Source organism: Hyaloscypha bicolor (genome assembly GCF_002865645.1).
Source record: "Hyaloscypha bicolor E unplaced genomic scaffold K444scaffold_61, whole genome shotgun sequence".
In the NCBI taxonomy this organism is placed as follows: Eukaryota; Fungi; Ascomycota; class Leotiomycetes; order Helotiales; family Hyaloscyphaceae; genus Hyaloscypha; species Hyaloscypha bicolor.
The window spans coordinates 343857-356406 of record NW_020194563.1 but is presented as its reverse complement, the minus strand read 5'-3'; the positions used below and the strand labels follow the sequence as shown (position 1 = coordinate 356406).

Below are 12550 nucleotides of genomic sequence, written 5' to 3'. Positions count from 1 at the left end.
TCCGGCCACAGGGGATTACAAATGCGTTGTGCTTAGAAATTCAACGTCAGGGGTCCGCATGCGAAGTAAGCGACCACCTCCACGGACGTACCACAGAGACGTACTTTCCTTTCAACGTATCAATGGTACTATCAAGCAGATGAGATGAATTCTGCGATCGCTACAGATTGGAAGATCTTATATTTCGTGAATATCTTCCTAACACCATGCAAGTAAATATAAATCACGTGACCTCCGCTGAAACATCGCCATATACAAAGAGGATAATATGAGACCAGCTTACAAGTCCCGTTTAATGGAATGCGCGAGATACTCCAGGCTTGAGTGCAAGGAGTGAGACATCGGGTCGGAATTTGGCGCATTCCACACGGAAACATGCTTCTTGTATATTTACAATTGTTCATGCCTTGAAGCAACGAACTCCTTCTCTACACGACCCACTTCCCATATATACTGTAAGTTCAGGATTCACGACCTTGGCACTCTAGAGTCTATCTACTACTGTTAATGCCTGCAGTTCATTTGATACTCACTGCAGGAGTCCTCCCGGTATGTTTCTTGAATCAATTCTTCTTGAGTGAGGACGTTGATGGAGTTCAAAATGCACAGGATCTCCAGAAACCACCCCAAAATACTACATTGCATTAATCTTCAACGTTAGGAAGTCTTTGGGGATGGGATTTGGGCCAGAAACTAAGGGTACATCGTCAAAGGAACCCACCTCAAATGACACTACTTCAGCAAAATCCCCTTCCAAAAATCCACACTCAGTCGGGCAGGTACTTAACCGTTCGGAGCTAACGGTCAAAGAGCAGGGTATCATCTCAAGGCAACAATGTGACCCATTGTCTGAAGAGCACCAGACATGGCACGAAAAAATTCGCAAGATAATATTTGAGAAGCTCAAGACGATTGACTTTCGATATAACGGTTTCGAGAAATTTGATAATGCGAGACAAGTTCAGTACAAGGACTACAAGAAGATAATATTTTCTTTAACGCTGTGGGATATGGCTAGGTTTCGGTTCCCTGTCGTTCCAAAAGACTACATGTCAATGAACACCATGTCGTCGGCGGTCACGGATAACTATATCCGACTTAATTCGTGAGTACGACAATCAAGTCAGAAGATCTGCCCGAAACCGTGAAAGTGCCGGAGAAGCTACAACACATCGCCTGAAGAGCGGCCACCCCGGAGCAGACAACTACAATAGCTGTGCCGTGATTCTCGACTCATCCACCCTAGATGATGAGCTCCAGGACGAAAACAGTTTTGACGATAAGGTAGATGTGCTCGCAAATTCTTTCGATGAGATGAATATGACCAGGGAAGACTTCGTGAATCTTGACTGCCTCATCATACCATATCTCGTTCAAGAATCTCATTTCGCGCTATTAGGATTTGCTCCCAAGCAGAATTTTACGTTTGCCATTGACTCTGGGAACCGGAACTGGGGCTTGAAAGATGCATTACTGCATCCAATATTGCTTCATTTTGCACCATCGGGATACAAAAAGTAGGATAAGAAAGTAAAGGAAAGCAAGTCTATTTACTATACCTCAGACGAGGAAAAAGATGAAGAGGATAGAGGGGAAGATGATGGGGGGCCAACGGATGAAGGGGGAAAGGACAGAGTGGGAGAGGACAAAGGAGGAGAGGGTGGCGAGGACGAAGACTCATTCCAGACGAAAAATGATTGGGCAGATGAGGAGTGGGACTTCTTTTCGCAATGTCAACGTCGAATTAAGAAAGAAGATGGCAGTCCAGATGCAGCTACATCTGGGGCATGTTCACTTTGACGAATGCGTTTTGTCTGGCATTCGGGTGCGATTTGATGTGTTTTGGACGGGAAGACATTGATACTCTCAAAAGACCTAGGATTGCTGCAGTGCTTAACAATGAGGGTTTCTCGGGAGAGTTCCCGTACGGCATGTTTGATCTGCCAGACAGTCGAGCTGATCGATTTGGTCTTCCATGGCCGCGTTGCCCTGACAGTAGAGAGGACAATTCAACCAGCTCCAAAACTTCCGGCTCCAATTACACTGCCGCCAGAGCTACCCGCCCCAAGATACCACGAGTGCCGAATGATGAGTCTGACGGCGGGGAGGAAGCTTATGCATTTCACCCAAAGGGAGGTATAACCTTGAGTCTTTGATAAGGGTAAAATACGAGATGCTGCAGCAGCTCTTGCCTGCGAAAAGCTGTGCCCCCCCAGGAGCAATTCAGCCTCGACATGTTCGAACAAAGGGGTCTCTTGTATTCCGCTCCAAAAATGGTCAACTACGATCCAAATAGGGACTACCCTGAGCTTAAGGAGGCCTGGAGGCTTGCCGTAGGTTTCCACTCCAGGGATGGGAAAAGCTGCGCAAGCAACCAAAACAAATATTTCAAAAATAGATGCTGAATGAGATGGGAGCCTTCATGTCATTGGCGCGTGGCGATCCTCTCAATCCGGCAGAATTCATGGGATAAGGATTTGACAAGTGGAAGAGGGAGCAAGTTGCGAACTTGTACAAGAAGCGGATGATTGAGCTGTCGGGGGCTGAGCCGGAAGCAAATGTCTGACCAAACTGTCAAGAAGCTACAAGAAGTAGAGAAAGGGGAGGCAGGATGCTATATTTTTGTGGCTGCTAAGGACGTGGGCGGAGTGGGAAGTGACGGCAAAGATTTGAAGCGGTGCAAAAGGAAGTGTTTCTTGGAGGATTATATTACAGCAATTTATTACTTCTGGATCGTTCGTTCTTCTTGACTTCCCACCCCCAAAGTCTTCATATTTGGTCTTTCACATCCTTTTATTCCTATGTTGATCTCCCTTCGAGGCTCGCATTCTTGGCTGCATAGCTGGCAGCTCAAGCCCAACAGATGCCAACAGTTTGGGCTTATAAATCCACTACGAGTATCTTTTGCTTTGCAAAAGATAGAGTTGGGCTAGGTAGACTTTGATTCATCTCCTTTCGGACTCTCGTTCTGGGCTCATGAGTTGGCAAGGTTAGGGGAAGACCAACTTCGGAAAGCGAGCTGAGGAGTGTTAGTTAAAGCATGTATCAAATTCAAAGTGGTCAGAAAACATACCGATGCAGGATCAACTCTGTGTTGAAGTGCTGTGATTCCTCATAGAAAACTGATAGGCTCTAGTAGGAATCAATAGTGTCGCCATTGGACTCTCTGTCATGATTCAGCCATGCGCAGTTTGTTGGCGCTGAGGCAGTGGCCAAGTAGTTGTCTTGCCAACATTCTTGGCCTTGAAGCTTGGAGTTCCCAAGTTTCTCAACACCAAATCTCTTGGAATCTCAGTATTGTGAACCTTAAACTGCGTCTTCGAGAAGCTAGGTTTCTCTTGCTCTAAGAAGGTTACTGAATTTCGCTTCCCATCTGCCTTTGGAGGGTCGAGATGAGGAGCCGAGTTCGAGCGCCCACTGACTGGCTTTCGGGGAACAGGTTTTAAACAGTACTCGGAATTCGTCTCCGCTTGGTTGAGCAGTTTTTGAAACCGGATGCATAGCCAATTTGCCTTGCTGCGCTTTTCGCTCTCGATGACAAGAAGCTCCGACATTGTCAAGTCCAGAAGATCATGAATGAGTTTGGAACAGTTCTTGTCAGAATGTAACTGCTCGCTCCACGCTGAAACTTGTTCGCGGACAGTTGCCTTTGGCATTCCTTCTTCCGTGGTAATAGTAAAAAAATTGTCGTCATTGATCCCAGTGTCTGTGGCGTATCGTCCTCGAAAATCAGCAAACCCATCGATCGCCGCAGATCCGCGCAAGAGCCAGGTGATGAATTCCAGATAGATGCACCCCAGGCTCCAGATATCGTATGCTCGCGATACAGGGAGCTTCATCTTGCACTCGGGTGGCTCGTATGTTGGGGAAGATTTAACTGTCTCTGGGTTAACACCTGATCGGGAGTCTCGGCCGTGAAAACGTCCCAGCCCGAAATCGGCAATCTGCAAGACGCCCATATGGTGCGGGTAAGGGGAGTAGTGATCTTCGGCAAACCAAAGAACATTTTCGGGTTTGATATCGCCGTGACGTCCGAACCATTGTTCCCCCTTTTCGACTTTGAGTTGCCCCAAGCCTTTTCCTTTCCCCAATCGGATGTCAATAGTTCCCGCGCCAGGAACAGACAATGGAACTGTGACTCGAAAATCATGTATGAGTTGAAGTCCCTTGGCAATGCCGCTCATCTGCTTCAAGGACCAAAGCACCGTATCTCCATCGAAGCTGGGGAACGGGTGGTCTTCCCAGTACTTGCGCAGATTGGCGTTTGCGTAGGGAAACATCAAGTGATATTTCTTGCCCATCTCATAGGTTGTCAAAAGCTTAATGAGATGAGGGTGGTTCTTGGGACCGAGGGCTTTTAAAATGGTGGATTCTTTCCGAAATTCCGTCTCGTCAGAAGAGAAAAGCTGTTTCACGGCCACCAAAGGCCCATTTTCCTGCTTTTATTAAATCATGAACTTAAACAAGGAACCTGCATGCGATTTCATACCTGTGCTGTGCTTTTCCAGAAGTTATGATGGGCTGGATGAATGCGAACCGGATAAACCTCACTATAACCTCCTTGCTTCGTGCCCAGAGACGCCTCATTAGCATCGAGGGGAACAAAGGGCAAAACCGCCTTCTCGTCCAACGAATAATGCTCCCCGTACTCGAATACCGGGGAAGTCATCCACCATTGAACGCGATCGAAGTTCTCTCGATATTTGGGTCTCCAAGTTGTCATTGTCTGGACATGTTTCCCGCACCGTAGATACAGAGGTGCATTGCGATCGTTCGGCTTTCTAACAAGAGGCAGGTCTTTGTCGGTGATCCCCTCGTTTAGCAAAGCACAAATGTCGGCACCGCGCTTGATATAGGCAAGTGTTGCGTACAAACAACGGGCATGTTGACAAGCTTTCTTGGCAAAGTCCGCCGCCTCCTTCTCACCAATATCGCCGTTGTGTGCCTGTATATCGCCCGCAATCGTCGACTCGGTGATCAGCCTTTCTTGCACATCTTTCGGAACGATAAATGAGTGAGCGCGCATGGGACATTCCAGCCGCGTACTATCCAATTGTTCCTTCAGCCAGTGCCCCGATTTTGACTCTCCACTATCTGACCGGCTCAGGTTTGAAGAAGAAGACTCTCCGGAGTTCCGTCGCGAGTGGTGTGGGGTTGCCAATGACTTGGTCGGAGTTGTTTCGGTGACGCCGTCATGAACAGGTTCAGATTGGGGGATTGCCAGAATTAAATTTTGTGCAGCTTCTTTATTTGACAGATTGAGATCAACTGTCGATTTTCGAATTACGATTGAAGGGACAGCTTCCGAAAGAGGCGGCCGCGTTGCTTCAGTGGGGCCTGCGGGCTCAGCAGCTACAGGATGCTCATAGTGAGGTGCCTGCAGCCTCGGCGGAACGTCTTGAGTCTGAAGAACTATTAGAAGGTCCAATCTTTTCCAGTCGATGCGCTTTACTTACTGTAGACTGTGCGACTGACTCTTCTTCGGTGCTAGCCTCCGCACTGTTGTCTTTGGAACGTTTGAGGTGCAATAATAACTTTGCGAAGCAATTGACGATGGAAGTCATTGCAGATCGAGAATCAGTGCCTGGGTTAATCAGGCCATGTGGCGATTGAGAGGGCCATTGGGTATATAGGAGACCCAACAGGACAACAATACATGCAGGCGCGCCAGGTTCTCGGAGGAGAAACACACCAACAAAGATAATTGTGTGGTCAGCACGAGGCTCGAAGAAAGAAAGAGGGAGGGGAGGGCGTATGTGGACACAGCCTCAGCGCATAAGCATTCAGATCGGGACTAATTATTCAGCCCTGCCGCCCCAACTCACTACCTCAGCCTATCTGATTATTGGAGACTGCAAGTAAGCGCTGAAGTTCCCTATTGGAGTCGCATATGGCGGGGCTGAGTTAATGGTGTGGGTGGGCATTGCGCCCGCCGAATTTGAAAGCCCGCGGGAACGCCTGCACAGTGTTATTATGCATGGTCCCGTTCTTCCCCTTCCTGAAAGACCAAGCCATCGCACAAGCCGGGCTAACAACAAACATGGCAGAAAACAAGGCTGACATTAATCTACTCGGCTTTCACTGTGGTTGCATCAGAAGACCAGGTGGGAACATTCGCTGCGTGACGAAAGGTGGTTGCTCGGGAGCTTTGCGTTGGAAATGATAGCCCGCTTTCGAGATCCTTCTGCTTTTTCTTCGCTGAGACGATGGAGCGGAAACTGTGTGCCCGCTGCAGTGTAACAATACCCGGTTGCTCTGGGTCGACTGTTGGTTCGACTTTGGTGAAGTGCACCCAACCCCACCAGAGCAGGATAGTGAAGAAGGTCATGGGAACTGAGATTGCCGCGAGAAGCCAAACTTTGTTTGAGACTCGCATCCGTCCATCTGAACCCGTTTGAACGAATTGGGTCGAGAAGAAATTCTTTGGTGTTTCTTCAGCTTCAGGTTTTGAGGGAAAGTAATTCGAGGGACTCACTGCAACAATCGTTGTTGGGAGATATATTAGTGTGATCACAGTCAAAATCTTCACCGCTGCAGCATCCTTTGTGCTCCTCTCCTGGGTTATATTAGCGTTGAGGAATGAAATTCACAAGGAGTGCTTGCCGTGAATTGACACATTGATCTGCTCTCTACTTGGGTTTCCGTGGCTAAGCCTTTCAATGCAACATTCTCTTCGTAGCTAAGTAGATCAGAGAGCTACGAGAATTGGTCAAGTCTGAAGATTCCAAGCGGGAAGGGTACGTCTTACCAACTGTGCTGTTGCTTTTGCTTTGTCTTTCAGATTCTTGGCTCTTTCAATATGCATCGTAACTTCTCCGATGTATTCATTCAATTCTCCCAAAATAGCCTCCATTTCATGCCCCTCCTCGCCTCTGTGGTCAGACGACAAGAGATGTGCTCTGCATTGGTTACGGACTCCTGTAATTGAATCCAACACGCCCGGGAGAATGACTTGAAGATCGAGGATGTAATCTTCTATTATCTTCAGCTCCTGTCTATCCTCGAAGTCGATCTTGAAGTCTGTTAGTGGAGAAAAGTTGACTTTGTCAACGCCGACAGTAGCTAGGACGATTTCGTCAGACTATTAGATGAACCAAAATCAGTCACTCATTTATCTTCAAGCGCCGTTGTATTAACTTGCCTGGTGCTTTAGGCGTTGCTCCAAGTAAGCCATATAATCCATCCACCCTCTCAAGCTATCCGCAACTAGAATCCTATGTGTGTTCCAAACAGAGAGTAGGGCTTCTCCAGCTGATGTGGTTTGCTTAAGGCATTCCGCAAATTGAAGGTCAACGTTCTCAGAGGGTGAAATGAGTAGAAACGTTGATCTACACTCCACTGGACTGGTTTTGTTCTGCTCTTGTTGAAGGGTCTCGCAGACATTAGTCTTGGGTTCAAGTCTATAATAGACTCCTGTCTGGCGGATTGACCACGGAGAGTCTCCCTCCGCAACCTCCCGATTTTTTAGTTCTACCCGACGGAGCATGTAGGAAAACTCTGGTTAATCTTAGATCTTGCTCCGCTGAGTTTTTGACCAAACGAAATTGAACCGACCTTGAATGATGCTATTCGACTTTGGATTTCTGCTCTGTCGCTGGCCAAACCTGGGAAACTCAAACTCGTTCTCTTCCGATTTACGTCCGAACGTGAACATGTATCTCCAGAATGGAGGCATTATCTCGTACGTCGACATAAAGCTTTCGAATATTTCACGAGAAGTGTTCAAGGTTGTCCAGGATCGGTCTTGGTTAATTGTGAAGATTTGGGACACATCTTTACTTTCCTATTTCAAGATGTTAGTAATGAACTTCACAACTAGTCCTCACGGTAATCACTTCACGAGTCCGATGGAATCGGAAAGAGCGGACACAATGGGGGAGACTTCTCACATTTCGGAGCCTCTTAATATCGGAAAGATTCAAGACTTTTCTGTCCTTCTCAAATGGTTTCGCATTTGCCTCCTGGGAATTGAGGATTCTCGTGACTGTCAATGGGGCCTGCCCGGGCTTTTCTTTGAAGAGATCATGAGCTTTCTCATCAACCTTCATTCGAATAGTTCTCATGTCATCGAGACTCGAAAAGGAAATCATTTCGATGTAATTGGTGGTCGTCGAGAGGTAGTTGAGATCCGGCTCTAGGGTGCGTGGTGGACTTAGTCTCTTGATCCGGTCGATGCCGAACGTAGTTGCTGATTGAATCCTTGAGTTCTGCATTGATGATATCTTCGAAGTGAGGCATCCATGCATTGCACGAGGCCGAGGTGCAGCAGTGTTCGTGTTCTTCGATTGGACGTGAGCTGCGAGCCAGCGAGTCTGCCTCGTTGCACTGCCCCGCCAGCCTCCTGCAGCCAGTCGCCAGGGCTGTGCAAATGAGACATTACACCAAATTGATTGAAGGCGAATGAAAACCAAACCTGGTGACAGGATTTTGATTCTGTTGGAATCCATGATAAGAACTGGAGAATCAACATGCAATCCGAACTGTGGTGGTTCGCACTGAGGGTTCATGGGAACAGCCTCATCACAGAATGTAAGAGGAGGCTACAGCCTTGGGGTTCCGCTGAAGCTCAAGTGATCAGAATGAAGTTACTGCAAACGAAGTGAAGCATTCGAAACATTTAAGCGCTCGTAAAGGAGGGCCAGGTTCTTTTCCAGCACCAACAGCTGTACCAGACTCCAACGCTCCACCCAGAATGCAACCTGTTAACAAATGCTCGCTGACCAGACAAAAAAATATGCCATGCTCCCCCAGTACGCCTCTCTAACCAAGTCCTTGGTGAATCGTGGATGCTTTTCCTGGTGATCTCATTTATATTACCGTCTTCTGTACGCTCGGCAGTCCTGTATCTGGACCTGAACAGGTAGTCAGTACATTGCTTGATGGAAGTATATGGCCTTGGACTGGGTACCTCCGTGAGAGTTGCGTTACGAACATGCTCTGAGGGGTATATCTTGTACCGGTTGAGCCTGAGCTGTATTTGAGATGTCAGCAAGTGTCCATAAAGAAGGGATCAACTGGTTTACCTCAACCCGGAAGTTGTTCTTGCCTTCTTCAGACGTGCCATAGACATTCTTTAGCAGAGCCATCAGCTTCTGCTGATCCAGGTATTGCCCCTCAATAACCTGTACGGGTGTTGCTGGCAATGCGTTGTTACACATAGCGGGGGCAGTTTGAGAAAGGGTGATCGGGATGAGAAAGGGCTAGGGTTGTCTGCCTGAAATACTGAAACTCGGAGAACTGAATGTATGAGGGATATCTTTGAATTGGGATGTAAGAAATTGGTCTTCAGGCTAAGTGGCAATATTGAAAGCTGAAATTTAAGAAGGGTGTGCCCCCATATTACTTTCTCGAACACACCCCGGACTCCGGCGCGTGTACGGCAACGAACGGACTCACTTCAACCGGGGGTCGGACCGCTTGGGACCCAAGGCATCCTGCAAAATGGAGACAATGATTAGCCTGTACGTTTCAAGCGTGATCTCAACCTTATGCCAGTAGTGTGCCTGTTTAGATGAGTTGGATTTCGCCCCTTGTGTCCGACCTCCCCTTGCTCATTTTTGCCCCTCAAAGGAGAAACCAGGCAGCCTATTAAAACCGAACGAAAGAACGCCAAGAAGACAGGAAAATGCCGGGAAAACTCGAACCGAAAGCAAACTATCAATGTAGATAGGCAGACGAGGCAGATTTTTCAGCTCGGGGTGCCCAAACGGCTGGGTCGTGGAGTGGGGGGGGATCGGCCTGACTCAGCCACAACACAAACCCGATCCTCCCTTTTACGATTTCTCACCAACGCACTTATCGACAAGAATCAATCTCTTCCTGGGTCACGGACGAGAGGTTAGCGAAGATATCATAAAAACTGTCAGAGGGATGGACATCGTAACGGACTTGAGTCAAAAGTCGTGGAGCAGAGACAATGAATCTTCCCCGTCGGACCTGTCCGCCCAGTCAGTCACTTTCGCGCTCAAGAATGCCTTGCCAATGTCAGGGTCCACATTAGCACTGTCCCACTTACGCTGACCTCGCATAGTTGTGATTGCCCAGGAAAAAGCCTCGCTAGAAGTTCCTTCAGCGCTGGACCAATGTCATACCGAGAATCAATGATTTGGGTCATGTTTGGTCTCGTTGAATCGGTGATCGAACTGTTGGTGCCCGAGGTCAGTATTCACGACAGGAAAGCCTTTGTGAATCAAATCGGGTGGTTTGAGAAACACATGAGAGTCTGCTCATGTGAGTCAGATACAGCAAAAGTGAGGCTGTAGATATTCTCGTTTCATTTTCGATCGATCTTGGTGTAACTATGTCACCCCATTCAAGGTAGTATGGCAAAATATCACGTGTTTCAGAAAGCTCCTCTATTCAATTACAATTGAGTCTACCATCTCACTTAAGTGGGCTGAGTTAGCTGGAAGTATCAAGTCTCCACGTGTTTTGAAATCTCAAATTGCAAACTTTCAGCCATAATGCGTTGGTAATTGAAGCATGCAGGTATCTTGCCGATATCTGCAGGTAGATGACAAGGCAGTTTCGAAAGTCTGCACCTCATCATCTGCCTCATAGTCATTAGAACATGGCGCCCGTAAGTCAAAACAAGTGAGGCAGTCAAGTCATGGGATAGTAATGCTGGTTGACAGTTGTGGGCAGAATTTTATACTCCGAAAGGGGGGGAAGGGGTGAGGTCACGTGAGATGACAGAAAGTCAAGCAGCCGGAAAGCCGGGAATCTGGTTAAATCGGCGGTCACTGTTCACTGCCGGACTATTGGGTGATATAATTTTATTACGAACATATATTTGCAAAACTGGACACGCCAGTGGAGTGAAAATTTTACGGTCCAGCGGACTGCAAGCCGGTGAGTATTCAGAGCGTCCAGCCCTATCAGTCTTCACATGGCCAAAAACAACACCCAAAAATAACAATCCAACACTTGGAAAATTCTTCCACCCGCTACTCTTGGTAGATGTTGTTGGGGTCGCCGATGCTATACTAGACGCCCCCAATGTGCCACTTGTCCCCGAGACATTCGTCACAGAACCCGCGCTCGCTCCTAGTGTTGTAGCGCCAGCACCAGTCCAACTTGTCACTGTGGTATTGGCGGTTGTCACACCGCCTTCATACAAACTCCAAGTAAACACAGCTCCACTAATAGGTGTCGCTAGACCTCCAGGATTGTTCGTCAATGGATTAGTTCGGTTCTTGGGAATCGTGGCAGCATTGAAGAACTGGTCATTTGATCCAGAGCCCGGGGAGATTGTGAAGTTGTAAGGGGCGGACGAGCAGCTAGGTTTAGGTCCTAGCGACGAAGTGCATTCTGCTGAGATAAGATGATTGTATCCGAGGACTGGGAAGAAGTAAATATCTGCAGGGTTTGTCGCGGGGCAAGTGTTGATGAATCTGAAGATAAAGTAAGTACTTGCAGATTAGAAGAATAACGAAAAAGCTTACGTGGACATTGCACTGCTATCAGCGCAGCAGCGGCATATCTTCTCCTCATTTTCACAGTTTGACTGGCAAGTTTCTGCAGCCTTGAAGCCGTCGATGGCCTTTGTACCTTGAAACTGCTCTCCGGCACCAGGACGATTCATATTCAAACGATCCGCGAATATGAAACCGATGTTGCAAGAGCAGGATCTAGAGGCACCAACGGGTGCTGGAATATAGGGAGGGAGTTGGTCGGCGATTGGACAATTTCTCATAGCTCTAATGGCTAAGTGTTGGTACTCGCAGCTGTACACCTCGGTTTGTCAGATATCGACATGGGAAAAGGACAAGATACTCACTCGATTCCAGCAGTGATTAAGGGCACAGTTAATCCATTCCGTGTAAGCGATACAGGTCGTAATCTTAGCACAGGTCTCGTCGGGGGTGAAGCAATCATCAGCATCCGTGCAAATTCCGTTTGTACAATATTTCTTGAAGATGGATATCGCATCCGAGTTTGCTTTATTCCAGCATGAGTCATATCCAGTAGGGTCCACACAAACACTGGAATTAAATGCAAAAGCAGACACAGCGCTGCGGAAGGCAAATTGGAGCGCAAGGGCGCGGAGCAGAATTGTTCTGAACATCTTCAGAAGTTCTATGTGAGAATCTGGGTGAGGATTCGGGTCTGAAATTGTCTCTTGGTTCAAGTATACAGCAATAGCTCTCGTGCAGTATAACACTGATGTACTCCTCCAGCTACCAGTTCAGCAAGGAGATAAGCTTGTTGAAGATGTAATGCCATGCCTTCATCACACGAGAGTACGCGGCCCACAGTCTCAAAGCGGGAACTTGGTTTTGTACTAATCTGTGACACATGCAATCACTCGGCGGTGTTTGAAAGGTAGGAGATTCTCAGACTTGATAAGAAGACAAGCTCTTTTTCATCGCCATACTACTTCCCTTTCGCATATCTTAAAATATAATCACCAAATTCGACCTTAGTCTCGTACTAAGTTTCCCCTTCTTCCGCTCTTAACGTGCTTAGGTCGGGGTATGAGCTATTTCATTTCCTCCATTGGATTGCCTGTTTGTATTTCTTCGTTGGAACTTCCGTCTTCCCAGAGAGC

The 12550-nt window shown here is 47.6% G+C and overlaps 5 protein-coding genes across 5 annotated transcripts; 1 reads left to right on the top strand and 4 right to left on the bottom strand.

Moving 5' to 3' along the window:
• Nucleotides 1-3176: 3176 nt before the first annotated feature.
• Nucleotides 3177-5404, bottom strand: K444DRAFT_589304 (kinase-like protein; the record flags this gene model as incomplete). The annotated part of the gene is made up of 2 exons (XM_024878098.1): nt 4490-5404; nt 3177-4439 (listed from the first exon to the last, which is right to left on the bottom strand). Exons 1-2 carry the CDS (start codon nt 5024-5026, stop codon nt 3177-3179), a joined length of 1800 nt encoding a protein of 599 aa, XP_024737048.1. The 5' UTR covers nt 5027-5404.
• A 663-nt stretch (nt 5405-6067) lies between these two features.
• Nucleotides 6068-8090, bottom strand: K444DRAFT_528636 (uncharacterized protein; the record flags this gene model as incomplete). The annotated part of the gene is made up of 7 exons (XM_024874742.1): nt 6068-6421; nt 6476-6556; nt 6634-6696; nt 6749-7062; nt 7138-7495; nt 7541-7783; nt 7890-8090. 7 exons carry the CDS (start codon nt 8088-8090, stop codon nt 6068-6070), a joined length of 1614 nt encoding a protein of 537 aa, XP_024737047.1.
• Nucleotides 8091-8363: 273 nt separating this feature from the next.
• On the bottom strand, nt 8364-9281 carry K444DRAFT_612776 (uncharacterized protein). The gene is made up of 3 exons (XM_024880208.1): nt 9024-9281; nt 8909-8971; nt 8364-8852 (listed from the first exon to the last, which is right to left on the bottom strand). Exons 1-3 carry the CDS (start codon nt 9156-9158, stop codon nt 8814-8816), a joined length of 237 nt encoding a protein of 78 aa, XP_024737046.1. The 5' UTR covers nt 9159-9281; the 3' UTR covers nt 8364-8813.
• A 262-nt stretch (nt 9282-9543) lies between these two features.
• On the top strand, nt 9544-10350 carry K444DRAFT_612774 (uncharacterized protein). Its single transcript, XM_024880207.1, has 2 exons — nt 9544-9983; nt 10031-10350. The coding sequence occupies exons 1-2, from the start codon at nt 9871-9873 to the stop codon at nt 10260-10262; spliced, it is 345 nt and encodes a 114-aa protein (XP_024737045.1). The 5' UTR covers nt 9544-9870; the 3' UTR covers nt 10263-10350.
• Nucleotides 10339-11584, bottom strand: K444DRAFT_722048 (uncharacterized protein; the record flags this gene model as incomplete). The annotated part of the gene is made up of 2 exons (XM_024888544.1): nt 10339-11393; nt 11445-11584. 2 exons carry the CDS (start codon nt 11582-11584, stop codon nt 10700-10702), a joined length of 834 nt encoding a protein of 277 aa, XP_024737044.1. The 3' UTR covers nt 10339-10699.
• Between the last annotated feature and the right edge of the window lie 966 nt (nt 11585-12550).